Source organism: Amia ocellicauda, chromosome 5 (genome assembly GCF_036373705.1).
Source record: "Amia ocellicauda isolate fAmiCal2 chromosome 5, fAmiCal2.hap1, whole genome shotgun sequence".
Lineage (NCBI taxonomy): Eukaryota > Metazoa > Chordata > Actinopteri > Amiiformes > Amiidae > Amia > Amia ocellicauda.
In genome coordinates, this window is record NC_089854.1 from 12,845,884 (window position 1) to 12,868,695 (window position 22,812).

At 40.4% G+C, this 22,812-nt stretch overlaps 1 protein-coding gene across 1 annotated transcript in view; it reads right to left on the reverse strand.

Annotated features, from left to right (window-relative positions):
• plekhg2 (pleckstrin homology domain containing, family G (with RhoGef domain) member 2) overlaps positions 1–22,812 on the reverse strand; it is a 53,310-nt gene that overhangs the window by 18,293 nt on the left and 12,205 nt on the right. The window contains exons 2-5 of the mRNA XM_066705717.1: positions 20,215–20,292; positions 13,844–14,334; positions 8,518–8,618; positions 1,024–1,090 (exon numbers count right to left, since the gene is read on the reverse strand). Coding sequence (XP_066561814.1) covers positions 1,024–1,090; positions 8,518–8,618; positions 13,844–14,334; positions 20,215–20,263 — 708 coding nt within the window. The 5' untranslated portion in view covers positions 20,264–20,292. The remainder of the gene's footprint in view (positions 1–1,023; positions 1,091–8,517; positions 8,619–13,843; positions 14,335–20,214; positions 20,293–22,812) is intronic.

Below are 22,812 nucleotides of genomic sequence, written 5' to 3' on the forward strand. Positions count from 1 at the left end.
AAGCAACGATTTCATTTTGGCCTCAAAGACAGGTAACCCATTCAATGAAGCCATTACAAAAAACATCTGGAATTTAAAGAGTAATCATGCAGCATTCCAGATCCAGATTGGGCCACTCCTGACTGAACACATCACAGAGCCAACACACCCTGGTCCAAACATGCATTCCTGATATGAAGGAAAACTACTCTTCAGATTAACTGTATGGACAACAGATTTTCTTTGTCAAAGAAAGGCTACACAGAGGTTCTTGTAATAGTCAAACTATACTTGGGAGAACCTAAAATACACCCCCACAGCTTAATTGAATCTACTGCACTTTGAAAGGTTAATTTATGCCCCATTTTCTTATTTGAAAACAACACTGGTACCATTCATATGAAGGGACATGCCACAAACCAAAGAGGATAGTTAGCCCTTCCAGGTCTTTTCATGCACAAGCACGAAATGTGTGTCTGATCAACATCTGCATACTTTGTTCTGTCCTGCCACCTCTGCTTCTAAGAGCAATGTAATATATAAAACATGAAGGTCCTGCTTGTCGAAGAAGTGTAATGCATGAATTGATTCCTCTCATAAAAGGAAGGAAACAGTCTAATGTTCCCTGCATCATATGATAAATGTGGATTGTTATTATATATATTTTTAACATATTGGAAAAGACAGAAACTATCCATAAAGAGTACAGTGGATTCAGTTAAACACTTAAATGGGGAGGAGGTATTGTGAGGTTTCCCAAGTATAGTTAGAACATTAAGAGAGCTCTCTCTTTGTTACCCTATTGTCACGTGGTGCTTTCTAAGCACCACGCATTTCTGCATTTAGAAAAGCCAGCTGATAAAACTGCTACTGACGAAAGGTCAGCCAATACACGCTGATGGGGCCCCATATGGTGAGCAGTGTGGGAGGCTTCTTTGCCGTGTCCGGAGATGCCACTGTGCTGTGGCAAGTTCGGTTTTAGACTGGCATTTAAAGTCAAGCAATTTGCCAGCCAGGCTTCCGCTCTCCTCCCAGAACACCCACCCGTTCCACAAAGCACTCTGCAATGGCTGCCGCATGGCTACATCGCTCCAGGTCTTCCAACAGGTCACTGCAAAACAAACCAGACCAGACATTTCAAATTTCAACCCCAGAGAGACACAGACTGACATTTAGGCCATAATTTAATGGAAAAATTGGGCGTTTACTCCAAATAAGGAAGCAGAGGTTATTAAGGTATAATAGCAAATTGTAACTATTAGATTTACCATAGGCTAGGCTATACCTTCAGTATACACACCCTCATTGTTCATGTTTTTAGATCCAACTGGCCCCTGATCATTGATTGTAACATCTAAACTACTTTGCATTGTGTATAAATTGTGAAAAAGTGAAAAATCCAGGGCACATATTTAATATGTAGGCTAAAACAGTAGACTTGATATAAAAAAAAACGACTGCAGATGTCTCAGAAAAAAAAAGTTTTGCAAAGTACTATATGCAGAGACATACCTGCTCTGTTCCTGTGGAGCTAGACTCCTGAAGGGTCTTTAGGTTACTCTAAATCTTCAGTGTCTAAATACCTGGAACAAACTGCAATTTCAACCAATTAACCTCATAACCAAGTCCACTTAGTTATTTAGGGCTTAGATAAAACACAAGCCTGCAGGCGCAACGGAGCTCAAGAAACAACGCTGGCAACCCCTGCTATTGATGCTGCCAAAGAAACTACAATGGCTCCAGTGCGCATTTGTGCTCCAGGTGTACAAACAAACACTTAGAGGTACTGCTGCAAAATGAGGGACCTTAAAAAAATATGATGGGGAAGCCATGCAAGTCCAAACACCATGCTGTGTACATCTATAATGGCACAGAGGAATGGAGATGATTTGATAGGTTTTCTACAAGCACATGCTGTGTCTGGCAGTACAGTTTGAGTTATTGTAGGTTCTAGTGAAGATCTGCATTACAAGAGGGGCGGAAAACAAAACAAAACGATGTGCCCCGATTGAATGGGCCACCCTTAAGTGAAACAGAGGGTCAATTTCAACCTTGTTAGAACTTCAACTAAACAACAAGCACAAATAGAGAAGAAAAACAACATTGTCACAATCAGAAATGGCTGGCTTTGTGCATCGTGCAGGGCCCATGGGAGACACTTGTGCAAAAGGGTGATCTTATTTCTAGGGCCCTGACTTTTGAGAGATTTGCCATATCAATTATATGGACAGATCACACAAAACACAGCGCCCTACCTATCACCAAGGGATTGGGTTTGGCTTATAACTCCACAAGATCCATAAATAGCAGTCAAACCCTGACAAAGGTGAAAGTGGTGTCACTTCTCTCTCAGCCACACTACTCAGATTAAGATCGTTGTTTGCCCACAGCAGCACATTCACGTTGATTCTTAAGTGCAAGAAAGCAATGCATGTTTTTTGTATCCCTTTAAAAGTGAGAGATAGACAAAGACAGACAGAGTCTTATTCCCCCATCTCATCAGGAACCGAGAGAGAGAGAGACACAGAGAGAGAGAGAGAGCCTGGGTATGTCCCAACTTCCACAAAGCCTGTGTTTGTTACTTTTGCTCAGATCAGAGCCAACAGTCTCTTAAATGAATACAGATGGGATTCATCTAGGTCTGGCTCCACATCAAACCTCCTACTAGTATCCCCCCCCCCCGTTCCTCAAACTCCTTCAACTCTTCTGTCTAAATGGGTCGTCTGTCTGTCAAATAATCACCAGCACCGACATTGACCCCCCCACCTCTCTTCATGAAACACACGCAAGCTGAAAGGGATCTGTAAAATTTGATTACAAAAAAAGTGTGTGTGTGTGTGTTTTTGCTGCAATCCTTGGGAGGGGGTAGTTGGAATCTTATTTCAAAACCTGAATGAATTAAAATGAACTGTGCTGGATGTTACTGTAGAGTTGGCGAGAGAGAGAGAGTAGAAGAAGAGTGAAATACCTTTTCCCAAACGTCTGAATGTAGTAAGAGTGTGTGAATTGGGGGTGTAAAATCAAGGTTAGGGGTTAAGGAAGGGTCAGGATCTGGGTTCTAAGCTGACCAATAAAATACAAGTTTGGGACTTTAGCTTTTATAAAGACAGTCAAAGGATTTATACACTACATCGACAGATCATTAACAAACTTAAAAAGCTTCTGCAAACAGTCACTTGGGCTGTGTTTAAAGTGGCTGATTATGAGGGGAGGGTTAAAAATGCTTTCCACTCCTTTATCTCAGATATTTCTCTTATCCATATAGTATATGGGGTTTCCAAGGACTTTATAAATCAATCAAATCAATCAATGCATATGACACAAAATGACAATACCTTTTCAAGACTTTCAGCATGACATGCAAATGTAGTTGCAGTCAGTTTATGTCATATTGTATTGTGACTGACATGGATTAGCCCTGTTTATGAATTAGATTAATTATCCCTTCAACCATAATTGGAGTCAGTCTGTGTGTTCATGATAAACGTTTGCAGGTTGTGGTTAATGTTCCCAGCAAGCATTCATTGAGCATTGAAACACCATGTCTTCTAGTCTGTGGGAGTGATACATGGAGTTTGCTAGCTTTGCGAGCTGGTATCTCTTTCTGCTTGATAAGATAGCTCTTTACCAGTGGGAATCCTGAAAAAATACAGAAAACAGAAAAGTACCCAAAAATGAGGATCTGTAACCTGTGTTTAGGAACAAAGATTGAGCTAGGATTGACACATGATGCATTTTATTCTAAAAAATCCACCATGTTGAAGACTTGGAAAAAAGGGGACCTATTACCTCAACATTATAAGTAGGAATTTTGGATCTTCCTGAATAAATAATTAGTCATCAGATCCTCTAACACCTTGACATAGCCTGGTATCTAAGAAAGGTGTTGTGTTCATTTTCTGAATAAAAATAAATAAAATTAATTGGGAGTGGGTAGGAGAACTTTAAAAGAAATATTAAATCAGGTCCTCTCAAGCATGTATTTTTGCATTGTAGTTCAGCACAAAAGAGGTAATCCGAGGTCGGTCGCATGTACAAGCTGATTTTGTGATTGAAGCTCTGGAAACACTTTTCTACTTGATTTGCTGACCTGGCTTTAATTTCAGATTATGCTACTTTGGTATGTTAACAACCTTGTTATTTACCCCTCATATCATTGATAAAAATATATTATGTATATATAAAAAATATAATAATATTAGTTTTGATTTAACTGTGTTAACTGGCATCTCCAGACTTTTGGCATCAGGAAACAGGCTTTATAGATGGAGAGCAAAACAGTAATCCATCAAACCAAGACACTGTTTAAACTACTGTGTGCAAAATACATGCTGTGCTTTATACAGATCTTTATATGAGGAAATTAATCAATCATTTAAAATGCTCTTGCCCAGATTGTCTATTCAAGGTATCATACCAGGTTAAGGCACATGTTGAAATGTAAACATGTATACACAGACAGCTGTCATATTAATGAGAAGCAGCCAAGAGCATGGAGATAATATATCTACAACAAAATACAAAGAATGATGGGGAGGGTGAAGAAGAAACTGATAATTTATACACAAGTTGTGGGAAAATGGTCTCCATCATTTTGGGAACGGGGCATCTTAAAATAAATACCCAGCTGTCCGAGATGTCTTTTTCAAAGATGGAAATGGCAACAGCGGAGCTTTGATGCCAACTGGAAGAGAGACACTCATCTCCTAGTGATGACCTCTGTTAAAGCGGGAAAATTAAGAGGTCCTCTGACAAACATAGACCTGTGCATCCACCAGGTAACTACGCTCCCCCCAAACCCCAGTGATGCCTGGAGACTCCTGGATACTGAATAAAGCTGTATTCCAACTAAAGATCTCCAGGCTGTATGAAACAATCAGGAGGACAGCCTGAGTCTCTTAAATGAGAACCAGTCCCACAACCGATCAGACGGACTGGGGACAGCAGCTTTTTTCTCAAAATGTTCTGATTCATCCCACACTCGCACATAGAACAAAAGCCGCCTGTAGTGTTCAGAACGTCATACATTTACTGCTCTGATAATTTTAAACTGGCAGGTGTCTGGAACAGTAGAAAAGCTCTCCGCCTGCAACAGCCCCTTCAATAAGTTGCCCAGCTGACTGCTCCTTCTCATTTTTACAGCCCATGTGTGGATTACACACAATGGGAGAATCAACTACTCCATGTCTTGGCAGGGGTGGACAATAAATGACATCCGTATGTTGCAAGCTAGTTTGCCAACACCATAAAGTAGACATAATAAGATCGGTGTGAACGCTGAGGGCTACATTCTTCAGCAGTTCGAGGGTGGAAGGAAGGTTGTTTTTTTATCAAAACTTCAGATTTCGACCTGGATTCTATTCGGGCATGGTTTAAAAAAAAGAAAAGAAAAAAGCAACTGAAGAACAGAAGGTTTCAACTCAAATGGCCTCGTGCACATGCAATTATAATTACTTGGAAGTCACACCCAGTAAAGCTAATGTTAGAGCAGAATTCATGCAGGGAGGCTTCTAAAGACATGAGAAAGTATCACATCTATGTTATTACATGCACTAAGTTATACCATAAAAACTGTGTTGTATACTGTGTTATGAAGAAAAAAAAAAAAAAACGTATTTAAAAGAAATGTAAAACCGAAGGCAGCTCCTACAGATGCCGAAATCTGAGTCATAGAGGGAGAGGGTGACTTACGGCTGTAAGTCGAAAAGTCTGCCGATGTTAAGACAGTTTTTTCGGATTCGGGATGCTACATCAAGCGGCTTTAGAGTTTGTGGGGGAGAGCACAATTACTTGTCACACTCGGGGGGGTGGTGGTTTCATGAAATGCACTCACAAGGTCACTCTTGTCACCAAATCTAATAACAAGTGTAACCAAAGTAGTGCTGTGGGATGTCCCACATCTGTGAACCTGATTAGTATTATCTCAACTTTAAGGCACTCCCTTAAAATCAATGAGGATTTTTATTCCCTTCAATTGCAAAACAAGGGGGAATTTTTTCATCAAAAAAAATGAAAGCTGATTCTCAACAGGGAAAAAATTGAAATGACTGCCTGGAATACAGCAAAAGGAGGGATGTGGAGTGATGTGTTAAAGGCAATATTCTTTTGTTCTTCCCTGGGTTATTAAACTCAAGTCTACACTGCTTGTATTCTCATCTCTTCAAAGCGGAAAAACCAGCGTACTGCACTTTGGGTCATAAGGCTACGAGAAGGTATGTGAAACGAGAGATTGGAAGGCAGAACAAATTAACAAGCCAAAGCAACAGATAATGTTGTCTGTGCAAACACTTAGGGAAGATTTCACATTTGTAAGCCTGTTTCAGTAGTTTCAGCAAAAAAGGCAGTGATACCAAACAAAAACAAAATAGTAAGGCAAAGAAGAGCCACAGCACCAAATTGACGATGGCCCTGTGTTCTGGTTCATGGCAATTGAATAAAAATGATTGTTTGTAAGGCTTAACCCAGGTGGGGGATTTTGCAAGCCCATGTTAAAACATACTAGGCACTCAAAGGTCTTTACATGACCACTGGCAAAGTTTGGGAATTGATATGAAAAAGTAAAAACCGCAAAACAACACCAACACAACACCCATGGACAACTGTTACGCTAGATGCTTAGGAAATTAATTATTAAAACAATATTTTATTAATCAAATGGCAACAAGACTCAAATGAAAAAATAAATCTCAGATAACATTTAGGATAAATATGGACTGGACTGTCAAGATCGAAACCGGGTTTCGAGTTTCAGATCTATTGACGTTATATAAAGAAACCTGGTTCGACACTTTTCAAGGTAAAACAGACAGGTCATTACCGAGTGCCTTTACAAATGCATGTGATGAAGTGTAGCCCACATTCCCCGTCAAGTTACAGCACGTTTTTACAGTGGGGGAATAATAAATGTGCTGCCAACTAGCTGGGATCTGGAGAGCGTCTGCATCACCCTTGCTCTCTGCTAAGCGTCTCTGCACAGCTCTACAGTGGAGCCACCCAGGTTACTGCACGCAAACAAGACATCCACAGTATTTGACAGCCAACGTCAGTAGAGGAGCTGGCTGGCAGGCTAATGGTGTCCTTCAGAACAGTCACTCTAACAATCAAGGTTCTGAGTGGATTTAAATGCTCACCCACTCCACAGGAACACAGAGACTGTTTTCCTTACTGTAAATAAGCCTTCATGGTCAATAACAGTGACACAATCGGAAGCCATAGCATTATTTTATGTTCAAATACATTTGATACCCATCCTTTATTCAAAGCACTACTTGGAAGATACAATGATATCGGTCTCCCTTACTTATCATCACTACCAGGATTTTACAGATTTTGCACTGATTTCAGACACAGTCTCTGGCTGGAGCTGGGTGGGAAAACAGCGCTCAGAATTCCAGCACGAGTCATAGTCTGATACTTTTGCTTAACACTAGAATTAGACACCACTCTCATGCAGTACATAGCTGCACCAGCTGAATCAGCTAATTGTAATCATTCAAACATGTTCTGCAGATTTTTCTTGTATGGCACACAATGCAAAGCTGCTGGCGAAACTCATTTCTTGTTTGTTCAAGAACTTACCACTAAGAGCTGGAGAGCCTCACCAACACCCCCCCCTCCTTCTTATCCCTCCATCTCTTCCACAAACCCCAAAAGTGTTTTACACTCCAAGCAGGACAACACAAAAAAGGCTTGGTTTTCCTGCCGAACTCCAGACCGCAAGACATTCCTCCCTGTCCACAGTGAAGCATTTCATATAATTACATGTCACCACCTGCATGCAAAACAACACTTACAGTCCCGATATGTCAACCCACCCTGCCAATCACTACTTACGAAACCCAGTGGTTGGGATGGTGGTTTTGTATGGTGTGGAACAGAGAGGATTAAAAAAACTCTGGTAACCAAAAAGCCACCATCTAATTCTGGATTATATACTTTGGGTTTAGTGTGAGGGTTGATGTTTCGATTTAATCTCAGCCCTACATACATTGTGATAAACTGATGCTGGGAACCTCATCATGATCTTTATCAGACACATCCAGTACATTGTTATTGTGAATGTTATTATTCATGTATATAGCCTATGTCTTTATCCAAGATGACTTCCATCATTTACAGTCACTCACAATATACAAAATATCAAGGTAACAAAATCACTGTGCAAATTCATCCACACGTGACAGTGAGTATAATTTAGATATACTAGAAGATTGGAAAGGTCTACAGGTGATAATCTAAGCATGCATCTTAAGAGGGCCACTGTGCACTTCTAATGCTCATTCCACCAGTGTGGGGAGGGAGACTCTAAGCAGATGGACACATGAGGAATGGCATGACTAACTAACCAGTAGAAAATGAATGGAGGGGGCCAAAGGGGATATAGGAGGAGACAAAACCCTGGAGATAGGATAGCTCATGTATGGATGCAATAGTGCTGCAACCGTCATCACAAAGTAATTGCAGACTAGGCTGCTGGCAGGACAGAAGACTGGGTTTAATTTTAGGGTCTGTATTGAACAGGAAAGGGAGCCCACTTACCTGTTGAACTCGTAGATGTCCTCAATGTTGCAGAAGAGACTGCCGACCTCCTCAGGCTTGAGTGGCAAATCCCCACAGTCTATGATGCATCCCAAGTAATCCTGGGCAAAGTACAAATGAAGGGTCACTGACAACCACCCTGTAGCAGGACTGGAGACAACATCCTTAGCACACCCAAGGTTACAATCTCATTTCTCATGGAGTTTTGAACTTGCTCCCAAATCTCCAGCTAAACTAAGGCCTAGACCAAACCAATTGACCTACCTGCAAATCACAAATTACAAGCCCGGTCGTGTTTTTTTTTTCTTTTTCAGAAGCCACCTTCCCCTTCTTATTCATTCAAAAGTGTTAGGGTACAAGTTTATATTTTGCAATTCATGGATAGGTAAAAATTTTGAATAGGTCTAGTCCCAAGTAAAATGTATTTCTGTGTTGCCTTGTGGCAGATCTTAAGACTGAACATTTTATGTTGTATGAAAATATTTTGTTTTGTTTTGCACTACTTGCTATATGTTCTGTGACATGTGTATATTTTGTGACAAGTTGCCCTGGGTAAGGGTGTCTAATGTAATTATAATGTATAATTCCTTTCAGTTTATGGAAAAAATATTTTGTCCTGGATAGTTGAAGCCAACCTTTAAAAACCCCCGAACATGCACACAAACTGCAGCCTTCATAAGGACTGGATAGTTCATTCACCCCAAGGATTGTGGAAGACTGTGTAGTGTACCTCACCCTATGACCGTGGATACAGAAAACCCACCCTCCCCGACACAAACACACACACACTTGGCATAGAGATGTTTAGATATTTCTGTTACTTCCATAATCAAATTAGCTTCCCCTCGTGAGAAGTATATGAAACTACTCTTCACTCAGATCCATGAAATAAACACACAGTTTGACCCAAGAAAGCAAACTCTGCAACTGATACTACAAATGCAAAAGAGGCCTCCCTCTCATGCAATATTTGTCTTTTATTTCCCCCCCTTGACTTGGGAAATGCACCTCCCTATTAGTCTCATGAGAAAACATTTTCTTGACTCAGCGCTCTCCAAAGGCAACCCCAGGCTGACACAACCAGCAAACCCTTCGAGGGGCTTCCAACCTGGGCTTTTAATCACAGACCGGACATCTGGGTGTCGGTTACAAGCTCAAAATAAAGTTACGAAACATTTTGGGACAGTCTTGGTTTGGACCCAAGAACCCTTAGTTACAAAGTAATGATTCCTAATTTGCTTGGAAAATACTAAACATACTTTATTTTAGTTGAAAAAGGAAAATAATGTTCCAAATTTAGGCCCAGACTAAATAAAAAGAAAACTTGAGCAACTCTCAACAGAAAAAGATAGACCTACATATTTGTGGTTGGTTTTCATTAAAACTAAACTGTTATCAAGCGTTGGGTTTGTAATATCCAAATAGCAAGTACATAGGTCAGCATTTTTATTTAATTCTACCTTATATATATATATAACGTTTACAATGGGATATGGAACTACCCCCTTCCACCGCACTTGCAAATGTCTGCTTTCCAGTGTTTAAGGCATTATGAGTTACGCAATTTCCTATGAAGGTGATAACTCATATGAAGTAATTGCTAACCCCTAAACCCTAAACATCTTTATGAGCAAATGTTTCAGTCACATCCAATAAATAAGAAAGAGGTTTGTGAGAATGTTCTTCAGACACGTAACAGGTATGAAAAACCTGATGTTGAAGACATTAAATATAGCATGCATTCCTAAATTAGGCTTGAAATATTAGGTAGGCAGCAAAACAAAAAATATTCTCCTTTGAAATTAACTGCGCTGCTTTTCATTCCAGCATTTCTAATCAACATAAAATATCGGACTTTGTCTATAACTGATTAATAACACAAAGCTGAAACAGCAACGCATTACAAGGGTAAGGAAGGGAAATAAATTATGCACACTTCCCAGAGCAACTTGATATAATGTAACATGATAGAATACATTTCACTCTGAAGTGCTTTAGTCCCTCTGTAAGAACTTTACAAGGAGAAGTGCCAGTGTGAGGCTGTCACTCGGTGCAGCTGCAAAGCACATTTTTAAATTCAGCTGGAAGAGCTGAAAGATTTATGGGCAAAAAACTACCAGACGTTTCAAAAAACATACCGAACGGTTTTTCTATAGACACCCAAATGTATGTGCTCTTATTTAATGACTGCAAAACTTCACAATTTAACTAGTCGCTTATTTATTATTATTATTTTTTTTACAGCATCACAGGGCCAGCTTTGTCTTTTAAGGCAATGTTTAGGAGCTGGTAGGAATTCAGAGCCTGCCAAGATCATGATTTCTAAGTTGTTAAAGGCTACACAGTAATTTTCTTTGAATGGCAATACTCTGTCTTTGCAGTAAAAATGTCATAAATGTTATCCAGGATTTTCAGCAAATGCTTATCTGAGATTTTTCAGCTCCATTTACACCAAATTGCTGGACTTCTGCTCCATTTCCAAGTGCCTAACACGTGTGTCTGATAAACGTCTTTGGCATCAGAGGACGGATGTTTCCAGGCACCCAGTGAACGAGGAAACAAAGAAATGTAGGTGGTGCTTTTTAGGTGCACATTGGGAGTCTGTGGTCATATCCTGACCGAGTTTCCAGAGTGAAAGAAATCAGTCGATCTCCAGTCAGCCCTTTTGAAAAATACATCGGAGTGAATTAACAAATAAACAAAGTATGTGTGGGGGGGGGGGGGGGATCTGGGGTGATGAAGAAAAGTCCAAAGTGAGGGATTGTGGGACTGACAGGGCATGGTGCAATTGAGAATGGCGTTTTTTAGCACGTTCCTTCCAGCAAAACATTCCTAAGATCTTTCAAGAGCAATCAGCACTCCCGAGAAGTCAAACAAACACTCGCCCCAACGTACTCAACTGTTAAGTAAGGGCCGGGTTTTGAAACTCATGATCAGAGCTTTAAAGGCTGCAAAATACTACATCTCTGGAATCAAATGGACATTCTTCCACAGATGACAGGAACAACACCAGGCCCCTCTTCACCCCCCCACCCTCCACCACCCACCTCAAGGAAAAGGGCAGAATGCAGAACTGTTTTCAGCTCATGAAGACAAAGAAATAAATGAAAGAGTGAATAAAAAAGGATAACGAAAAAACACAAAAAGTGTGAAAGAAACAAGAAAACAGCTGAAAGAGTAAAAAAAGAAGGAAGCAATGTAGAGGGACTTATTTAGGGACTTTAGGGGAGTCGACAATCAGAAAGTAGGTCAGAGTTTCTAGGAACAGCTGCCTTGTCAGATCCCCCTTGATGTGAAATATGAGGGCCTCTCACCCCCCTTGTTCCCCCCTTTCCCAAGAGCTTTCCAACAGGGGTTACAGCCAAAACCCTTGCTCCCCCCCCCAGTTTCCTGTCCTATTTGGCAGCGATTCAGGGGAAGGGGGCTTCTCTTGCGCTCTCTCTCTCTCAAACTAACCCCCCTGTAGACTCCCCTGTCATGGTTGGTTTTCATTACCACCAACATTTACATCATTCTTAGCCGAGTCCTCAATTAAAACCAGGCTGCTTCAAGTGATATACGCTTTAAAGTAAGCCTGGTGTACAGCAGCACTAGATACACAACGCACACATTGTTGGCCACTGCTCTTCAATATTAGGTCTCCAGTTGCACATTACAGAAGATCTACCTCAGTGAGTCTCTTGTCCTGTACCCCTCTGCTTCCCTTTTTTTCCTTTTCTCCCAGGTTTTGAACTCTTGAAGGCCTATTGTGGATCAATCTGTATGTTTGTGTTACTGGCTCTTAAAAACGTCCACAGGCCCCGTACGTGTCCTTTGAGGCTACTCGGTTCTATAAAGCCAAGCATGAAAAATGCAGCATAATGACCGTTCGAACTTGCAAATATGAAACCCAAGACAACTACTGAACCACTGGATACATCACACACATTTACACGTGCACACATACACACGCGCTGCATTAAGTGTTAACTTGTCTCATGTGGGGCCGATTGAGAGCTGTCAGGCAACTCCAGTATGACACTTGTTGAATGTGTTCCCCCCCACCACACTTTGGATTAGAACCGCTGTCTCAGGCATACCTCTGGGTGCCTGAGCCTCACCAGCAGAGCGACAAAACTGTTATGCCAAAGACAGGTCTCCTGACACAAGAGGGGGGCTGGAACACTCTTCCAAGTTCACAGGGATGATGTCACCGTTAACTGGCTCAAAACTCTATGAGCCCTGTTATACTCTGCCAAACAGGATAGATCAAGTCTGAGCTCTCTTCCACTGCGACTGGGTCATCTGTCGTACGTACCCTTAAATGGGGGTTTTAGACAACATGTAGGTCAAATTCTCCCACTGAGATCTGAGTAGCCTTTGAGCATGCTCTGTATGTCTGCTGTTACAGGGCTCGTTGAGAACAGAGCACTAGTGGAAAAGAAACAAGAAATAAAACCTCATCTAATTTTCCTCTTTCATAACACCCTTTTGTGCCCCCACCCCATTTAACCTCCTTTCTTCCTCAAAGTACGCCACTTCCTTTTTCAACTTAATAAACATGTTGAAAGCAAGACCCATATACACCCACCGCCAAAATCCCCAGCCCCTTGTCTCCATTACCAGTAATTCTATTAATTACTCACACTTTAGTGCCAGGGTAAGTCAAGTCAACAACTGCTTCAATGTAGCGTTAAGCTTCACCCCAGAGCAGAAACCACACACATTCTCCTCAGGTGACATGGGAATCTGGGACAGTCTCAGTTCCCAGTCTACCTGCTGTCATTCCCTCAACGATTGTCTTCAGAAAGCCACCGTTAGCCAAAATTAAGTCAAGGTTTGAAGTTAAAGACGGAAATTTAATTAGGCCCTTTCAACTCACCTCGGTATTGTTCTTATTACTTTTTCTATACCATTATTAGCACACTGCTATACCCTAAAACTGACTCAAAAGAAGTCAAGTATACATCATGTATACTGATATGAACTTCACAAGGGACACAAATGGAAATTGGGCTTCAAGGAATTCAAGACAGAAAACAGGAGACACTTCTTCACACAGAGAGGCATCACAATCTGGAACAAACTCCCCAGTGATGTGGTTGAAGCTGAAAATTTGGGAACATTTAAAAACAGACTGGATAGGATCCTTCGATCACTTTGATACTAATGGACACCAACCGAGCACGATGGGTTGAATGGCCTCCTCTCATTTGTAAACTTTCTTATGTTCTATTGTGAAGGGCGCTCCACTAAGATTGATTGATTGAAGGATAAGAAAGGAAAGAATATGGCAGGGCTACCATTTGTCCAAATGGTGTTGCTGCTTTTTATCTCTAAGACTTACCTCCACGATGCTCTTCAGGTCCCGCACGTAGGCCTGCTCCGTCTCCACGATCTCCAACACCACGCGGTCCAGACGGGACAGCTTGCCCCTCCCCCCCTCTCCACCAGCGGCTGAGGGCAGAGCTTTGAGGAAGGTAGCTACCGATTGCCCCCTCTCCTCCAGCTGGGAGAAAGGTGTGAGGTCCAGGCTGATGTCGCTGCCATTCCGCTTGGGCAGGGGGTACTGGGGTGTGCTTCCGTAAGGTAGGGATCCACCGCCACCAATGCCACCCCCCCCACCTCCACCACTACCCCCGCCCCCACCCCCACCAAAAGACGAGTGGCCGTCCTGCAGGGAGGCGGAGGAGGCGGAGGAACTCAGACTGGCTGTGCGGTCACTGTCAGAGCACACAGTGTTGACAGACGTGCAGCTGCCCCGACTTGCTGGCTCAGAGGACGCCATCCGGCCTACGATGCCGCTCAACGACGACACGGAGGAGGGCCGCTTGGCAGCTGTGGGGAGAGGAGAGGAGAGGAGCCTGGGTCAGGTGTCCAGTTTTGTGTAAAAGAACTTATGTGAATGTGAAGTTTCCACTCGTTAGTTTTGTCCACTTCTGAATACCATATTCATAAAATTATTGAGAAAAACAAACAAATAAAAAATGCTAAGTAGGGAGGTGTCACAAACAGGATTGGGAGCTAATTTAAGTTTTGAAAAGGAACTGGTTTTGATTGATTGATTTTTGCAATATGTAAGGGTAGCTGGGGATTTTCCTATAGCTGCTTTAAGAATCTTAAAAAACACATCTCTAAATGTGAATCCCAACCACCATATCACAGTCAGCTAGTCTGAACATGATAAGGCCCCGGCTCAAGCAAATCATGTATTTTTTTATTAATCTGGGACTCCCAATGATCCTAATCCCTGAACCAACCAACAATGCACATTGTTTTACATTCTGTATAACCGCTGTGTGTCCTAGTATGGATATGGACACTCCATTATGGGCAGAATCCAGTTGTGGGTTTAGACATGCAGAGGTTAGAGTGCTTGCCATGTGTCTTTTCTGCTACAGCCTTTGCCTTCCAATTACTTCGGTCTCTCGTATGATGCAGACGGTCTATGATGCCACATCCTAGTACTGATTTTATGAATTTATTTGAGCCTCTGTCTCCCTGTGCCCTTTCCCTCCTCAGGTTCACCTGATATTACTAGATCTTCTATCCCTTCCCCCAACATGATGTCAGAGAAACTGTATTTGTCTATTCTTTGTTACATTTATCATTGATCTCTTGCCATTTATATGTTGGCTGAAAAGAGGTGATTTCATCTACTTATTTTACAGGGAAGATTATCCCATGACGGGCCAGCTCCGTTGGATCTCTCTCTAAATACACAACCACTAAACACCTGGAACATTTTGCCAAATTATGCCCACTAATTCAGTCAGTTAAAATGTAATTTGAACTTTCTTTTTCAAGGGTTAGGGTAAACACCAATTTCTGCAAGCATCAAGTGTAACAAAGTCAGTAACACCTCTGAATGGCCATAGCTGTGGAATTCTGAAGCCAACAAGCCTGTGTCAACACCTGAAAGGTTTTTATTTTTATTTTTTACACTTCACTGCAAATGCAATTGTTCAGCAGGAAGCAAAGCACAACCACAAAGGTGTGAGAATATATAGTGTTTTATGATATTTAATTCTTACAGAAAAACCACACAGACCAACTGGCAACTCAGCTCCCACCAGCCAGCTATTACTGTAATAAAAATAACTGCACCAAAAAACACTACCACTTGTGCAAATTGTTATGCACTGGAAAAAAAATATGAAAAAAATGATCATGTTGTACAAAATTGCAGGGGTGGCTTCATTTGCATAGGCTTTAATTCCTCTAATGAACAAAAAGATCTACCGACAATGTGCATGAATCTAAGACTTTTGCAGACACAGCATCAACCTCCATCCTGTTTTCATGTGTCAACGCGTGTTCTAGTTTTCATTGTCAAACATCCCCGCATGCGTTTGACTCGTTCTTACACAAAGGAAGAAAAAAAGATGCTGAAATTGGCTGGGCGTTGAGAACAAATGTTTCAAGAAAAAAAGCAAAATGTTAACATTCCCATTTCCCATCCCCCTTTTAGACAGCATCTGTGCTTCATTTGGCATGTGAAGTAAAGTATTGAAGAACAAAAGGCCAAACAAATTAAATCCTACTAAAAAAAGTAGAAAGCTTTAAAAGTGGTAACCTTTAGATCCTTCACTAAAACAAACACGTTGCAAAGTTGTCCCTGGCCACAACTTTACCCTTTCGATAGCAGTTACCCATGGAAAGTCCACAAGGCAATTTCGCACTTTTTTCACTCATTTAGTAAATGGACAATTAAGGTTTTGTAGTATAATGCAGTAACATACAAGTTAATGCATGGTCAAACCACAAGAAACTGGACTGAAAATAAAGTAAGTTTATGAAATTTAAACATAGAGCATAAGAATGTGTGGCAAAAATGTGATCCAAATTTACACTGTGAACAGGGTGCAGGGGATTACTGTCTTTCAGTCGGTCTTTGAGGTGTAAACCAAAGCAAAGTGAAGGAAAAGTCTAGATGTGGTTCAAAACAAATCTGACTTCTCCATTGAATCAGCCTTAAAATTGATTAAGTTGGACATGATTTAAAGTTGCATCTCTTTAGGGTCATTTCTAAAACACCATGGAAAGAGGGATTTTCCTGAATGCTCATGCTCTGACTATTCTAGAAGCCCAAGTGGTCTATCACGTTTGGACAAGTCAGCGTAGTACAGTAGGGGTTCGTGGGAGCATTTTTGAAACTGGAACAACAAAACCAAAAAAGGTCTTCTTACATGACCGAGGCATGATCTGAAAAAGGAATTGATTATCGCAGGCCAACTTCTCTCTGAAGCCAACCAAGTTCCAGTTATATCCAAAGCCTCTTTGGAGGTACAGTGTCTAAAGTAATAAATCTGTCAGTGAGACCAGTCCTATTTTCCTATAAATCTCTGATATTGCATTTGAATGCAGGAAAGAAACAAAAGATGTTCTCTCTCTCTCTCACTCTCTCTCTAAAGTGCCTACGCAAGCAGCTTGTAAAAATAAATCAAAAACTTTGTCCTGTAACATTTTTTTATTTTTAACAAACATTCCATTGTAGATTCGGTCAGTTATTCTGACAAACAGAAACTGTTGGGATCCAGATGTTGGGGGCAAATATATGGTCTTATACAGTCTTCTTTAAATGTGCCCTGTAGATGTCTCCATTTGTGTTGCTTCCTAATAGTATCTGACACCTGAAGCTCATAATGGATCTTTTTCATCTTGGTTCGCCATGCGTCACACTGTGCTGCAGAACAAAATTACTTTAAATTCTTCCAATAACTTTCCCTACATCATTACTCCCCCATCTTAGCTGTATATACAGATTGTCTCATCTTTTGAATTGACTTGATAAATGAACTTCTCACATGCTGGAGTCATGCAGACTATAATAATAACAATCTTTCCTCCAGGAACCCTAATCCGAACCCCAGAACTCCTCTTTTTTTGTTCTTACTGCTTATGCCTAAACCTCAAAACCATATTTCTCCTCTGCCTGCTCTTTTGCAATCCAAACCTTTCATATGTTGCACCTCATTATTACTTTTAATGCATCTGGCATTAAATCCTCGTGACAGTTTTTGTTTATTTTATTTTACTGGTTGTGCACCATGGGATTGACTGAATGTATATTAAATACAAATTAAAAACTCACTTATTTGTGGCAGGAGATTCAATACAAAAACAATTAAAAAGACAACCAGAAATACAGGAGAGCAAAGGCAAATGTGGCAAAATGCTGTTAAGACTCGTGACCAATCGGCAACATGCATTAACGTGGTTGCGTTTTCTTGCAGAATGTGAAAGGTGGCGGAAACTGAGGCGCTGCAAAGCAACATGGCAGCAGACAGGGCATGTGCAGCCACACAAAAACAAAACAGTCAGCTGCTTCCTTTTAAAGCAACTTCCTGCACCACCTTTAGCTTGCTCAGTGAGCCATTCTGATCTTCAACAGCACAGAAAACACCACCTCCAAGTTTAGAAGAAGATGTAGGTCCTGAAAATGGCCCCTAATGGCCAGAGAGCAAGGCCATATAGAAGTACACTGACTGTTGTCAGCAGTTACTAACCTACACATTTTGTCTTTCTTCTTCACGGATAATATATATTTTTACATTGTACTGCAGCCCTTCTCTAAAACACCATAACAGTTCACATTTACATTACTAGTGCTATTGATAGATACTATGAACATACATTGCTCCATACTGCACAGAATTCCAAAGCCTACACAACTGTTAAACAGTGGATGAGCTCAAACTGGAGAAAACACCCAAAGAGTATTATTTTTTACCAATATTGTACCGGGTACAGATTAAGAAATTATCAAATTGCTTGAAAGTGCAATATTTTTACAATACTCAGAACTCCATGAATAAAACAACTTGTGACATGACTATCAAACCCAACATAGAAACACTTGCTTCATGTCAGTCTTACTGAATTTCTCAGATCATAGCAGTTCTAGTTTTGAAAAGTAATTTTCGGTTTCATCGAGTTACATTATGTCTGAAACATTTAATCCAGACTAATCTGAAATATGCAAAAGCCAAAGGCATGGGTTTAATCATGTGTGCAGTGAAGACAAAAAATACCTATTCACGAATCTGGAACAATTCAGTTAATCAAATCAAATCCCTTATCCACTAAATCTACAGATCTATCATTTATCTGACATAAGCACATTGTATAAACATTTGCCAACTTGTCTCCAATCCCCTAAATTACAGTTTCTCCAAGACTACAGGACATATGAGATAAGGCCAGGATTATGCTGGTTAAGTCTCAGCCTGAGAAACTTATAACTGCTTCAGCCAGTGACTAATCAACACCACATTTAACTGCTGCTATGCTGTCCCTTGAGATGTCTCCAGCACGGCTCAAACTCCAAAACCCAGAGAATTTCCTTTCAGAGCCAACCACAGCAAAACGTCAAGCACACACTTACATAGGCTGCATTTTCAAAAACAAACTAACTCAATAAAATAGAAGTATTATGATTATTTATTCACCTCTGTTCACTTGGACAAGCCGTGACCTGATGCTGTTTTGCCGTTGTGTGTGTGTGTCCAAGTCATCCTGAGTGAAGGTGTGCCCTTTTGCCAGTCACAGGGAGAGAGTGAGCAAGATGAGAAACCGAGTGAGTGAAAGGGAGGGAGAGAAAGAGAGTGAAAGAAGTACCTTGGAACCTGCCCTTTTTTTTTTTTTAAACAGTTTCCTGTTTTATATAAAAAAAAAATGTTTGTATTCAGTAAAAGTGTGTGCCTGTTCCTCTTTGAATGAATCAGCACAGAAAAAGAGGGAGGGAGGGAGAGACAAAGAGAGAGAGTAAGCTAGCGTTGTTTTGTGTGAGAGAGTGACTAATGATGCATTTCTTTGGACTAGAATTAAAAAAAAAAAAAAAAGAGACAAAACAAGTATACAAAAATAATAAAAACATTTACTGCCTGGGGAATTTGACAGAAATGTCAGCTTCACTTTTTGGACTTTATCTCTTCAAATCTTCTTGTTCACATTACTGTATTTGCATTGCATTTCATATGGTTGTGTATTTTTTTGTCTTATTGAAAACCAAGTAACAGAGTCTGCAAATGAATGAATCTGTACCTGAGGATGTCACAGTAGGATGTGGCCTTGAATTCAGCCTCCACTTTCAACTAAAAAAAAAAACTTGTGGTCGCTAGGCGACATGATTAAAGGGGGAGAAGGAGTTGGCTGAAAAAAGGTTGCTGTGATGGCTGTATAGTAAGCTGGCCTTTATGAGGGCCTTTGAAGATCTATTCAAATTATGAAAACAACACACTTACATACATATACACACAAACCCTGAAGAAAAACAGACACTCTTGGACAGAAATAGTGTAGTTCACAACATAGCAGCTTTGTTGTCTCATTATCTGTTGCTCTCCTAAAATTGTTTTACCTGAAATAGCCAGGCTTCTGTCTGGATACGTGTAAACAACAACAAAAACAACAACAACAGAACAGGCATACTGTCTAAATGAGATTTAAATTAATATTCAATAAATGTTCTTAGAATTGGTATGACTTGAGTTGTGAGGGAAACAAATTTACAATACATAACGAATGGGAAGAGGGGCTTAAGATTTCCCAAAACATCTCATATAGCTCTTGTCCACAGTCTGACTTGAAAACCTTGGTTAAAAGAGCAACTATGTAGAAATAAAAATTGAAGTTTTTCCATGATTCCTTCCTAAATAAAACTACATAAGAGATATAGTGAGTGCAGATTGAGATGTGGAAGCGTTGAACTCTGACCTTGCTTGCTGGGCTTTTTCTGGCTGCCACGGCGCGCCCCCTCAGGCATGGTGTGATGCGGTCACAAGAAGTCGAAACCTGCAGATGAGGAGGTTAAAAATAAGCAGCTGCCCAGGACCTCAAAGTGAACAAGCAATCACAACAACAAGACAAAAGAAAAAACATAAACTTGTACTATTACAGAAAAGACTGCTGTCCTTGGGATTCCCATTCTACTTATTTTGGCTGTGAAAGGTACCAATAACATCGGCCAGGGTTTGCATCCAGTCACACATGCGAAAAACAACATGATAAATGAAGAATAAACTTATTCATGTCAATTCAATAATTTCCAGAACTGAACAAACATTTGCATACCAAAACATTTTAATTTAAGCAGGGGTTTCTTATTGCATTACATTGAGGTTATCTCCCTACCATAAACAATAATTGACCTGGCACCTAAAGAATCAACAGAATGAATGGTGATACTGCATTGCAATACAGAAAAGAGAGACACGACACTGTAAATAATTGTTTTACATCAACAGATTACTTGCCGCCAAACATCAGCCCAAACCCAAACCTTAGCTAACACCAAATAAATAAGCAAGACCTATATAAATCCACACCTGATTTACTTATGTCAGTAGAAAAGGAAATTCCCAATGCCCCAGGATGACTTCAGCTGACGCAAGTAAATTTAGAGAACCCAAAAAAAGACCAATTGAATAACAAAACAAACCACAAGTTGTCCCCTAGGTAGGAACACAAATTGTACAACCCTGATCCAAAAGGAAATGTAGAATAATTATTAGCTATTGTCACTGACAGCGATGGTTAACACATCATCCTCATTGAGACCATCATTGCCAAGTTTATTGGCTTCTTCGACTCTTCATTACTTACATGCTGTTTCTGCAGATCGTTTGAATACCCAAAGTTTGAAACCCCAGTCACAGAGGGCTGGATTCCTGCTCGATTTGAATGTACCTTTCAATTAGCAAAGGATTGAGACCTTGGAAAGCTCAGATGGGATTGGTGGTTATCAGAACCATGAATAGCATGAAGTTATTAAGATGTGAAGTAAAACCCATACCACTGCTTTAGGCAGTCCACCCCTACTCAGATAATAAAGATCAACAGAATAGAGGTATTTCTCTGTAAACCTCATCATGTTGCACACATTTTTATTATATGGCTATTTCAGTAGTGTTCCCTACATTTAAGATTTGCCATAGTATACCATGGTAAAACAGAAGTAAAATGTAGACAGGCAAAGGACAAGTATGTTAAACAAAGCGGTATACTAAATCATGGAAACTTACTCACAAAACCTTGTTAAAACTGACAATATATTGTGCACATTGACTAAAGTTAAGCTTCACTGGGGTTTCTGGCACGAGAGTAGAATGAAACTCACGAGTTGTCTGACACTTAAAACCAAATAACAGCTCAAATAATTTGTTTTGCATCATCTGGGAAGAAAAGTGGGAAAGTGACTCACTTGGGGAGAGAGTAGAAGAATTCTTCACACGACCGCGAGTTTGTGGTTTGTCTGTGGGTCCCGATTAAATCCCCCCAAAATAATGTTCTGAAATGCAATACTAATTTTCCACTTGATGTTTCATGACAAAACAAATCCATAAAATGACTGCAACATGGATGTGTGGGTTCTTAAATTTGAAAAAGATTTCGTCATATTCTGAAACACACACAAACGCAGACAAATATGTAGGCCTATATAAGTAATCTATTAGTACCTGCATTGCAGCTCCATTCCATTCACATAATGTACAGTGTCAAACTATTTACTTACCATATTTGGAGTTTTTACAGTCACTGCCAGAATGTTGACACCCAATGGAATTCAGAAAGAAGTGAGATAATCCAGTCCCTAACCGGACATTACTCGTACAGATATAGGCTGCATTTTATTATTTTTATTTCCACAATGACTGGAACTCAAAAGCAATTATAAAAAAAAAAAAAGTGTTAAAACACCGTTTATTCAATCAAACAGGAAAACATAAAACCTTCATTAGTTACAGCAGATAGCCAAGACCATTCAAACTCCAACTCCGATAAAGTGCACGACCACAGAGACAAAAGCAAACTGATGAAGGGTCAGTTTTTGGTATCAGTAGCTCTCACTTCCACTGTGTGTTCGTTGGATGTCCCCACCCATGTCCTCACTCCCTCCAGCATAGGCTAAACCCAGTGGGGATTTCTTTTTAGCCTTAACATAAACTTCAAGAAAACCCATAAGGCTTAAACAAACAATCCTAGAAGTGGAAGTATTTGTTTATAATATTTAGATAGCCCCCTTCATCTGCCAAGCCCTGCTAGCCATTAAGCTTCAGGGACATTTGACTGTTCACATCACGTGTTGTCTTGAGTAATCCAGTTCCTTTGCAAACACTCAAACAGCTGAGAAAGGCAATAAGTACTATGAAGAGCTGCCTGTCAGGGCCTCATTTATATCCTTGCAAAATGAGATCGAAAGGAAGTTATTCAGCTGGGGAGAGAATACCAAGCTGACAGTACTGAAAAGGAAAATATACTAAAGGCAATTGCAAGATATCCAATTTCTAAAACTAAAAATTAAACAATTATAAC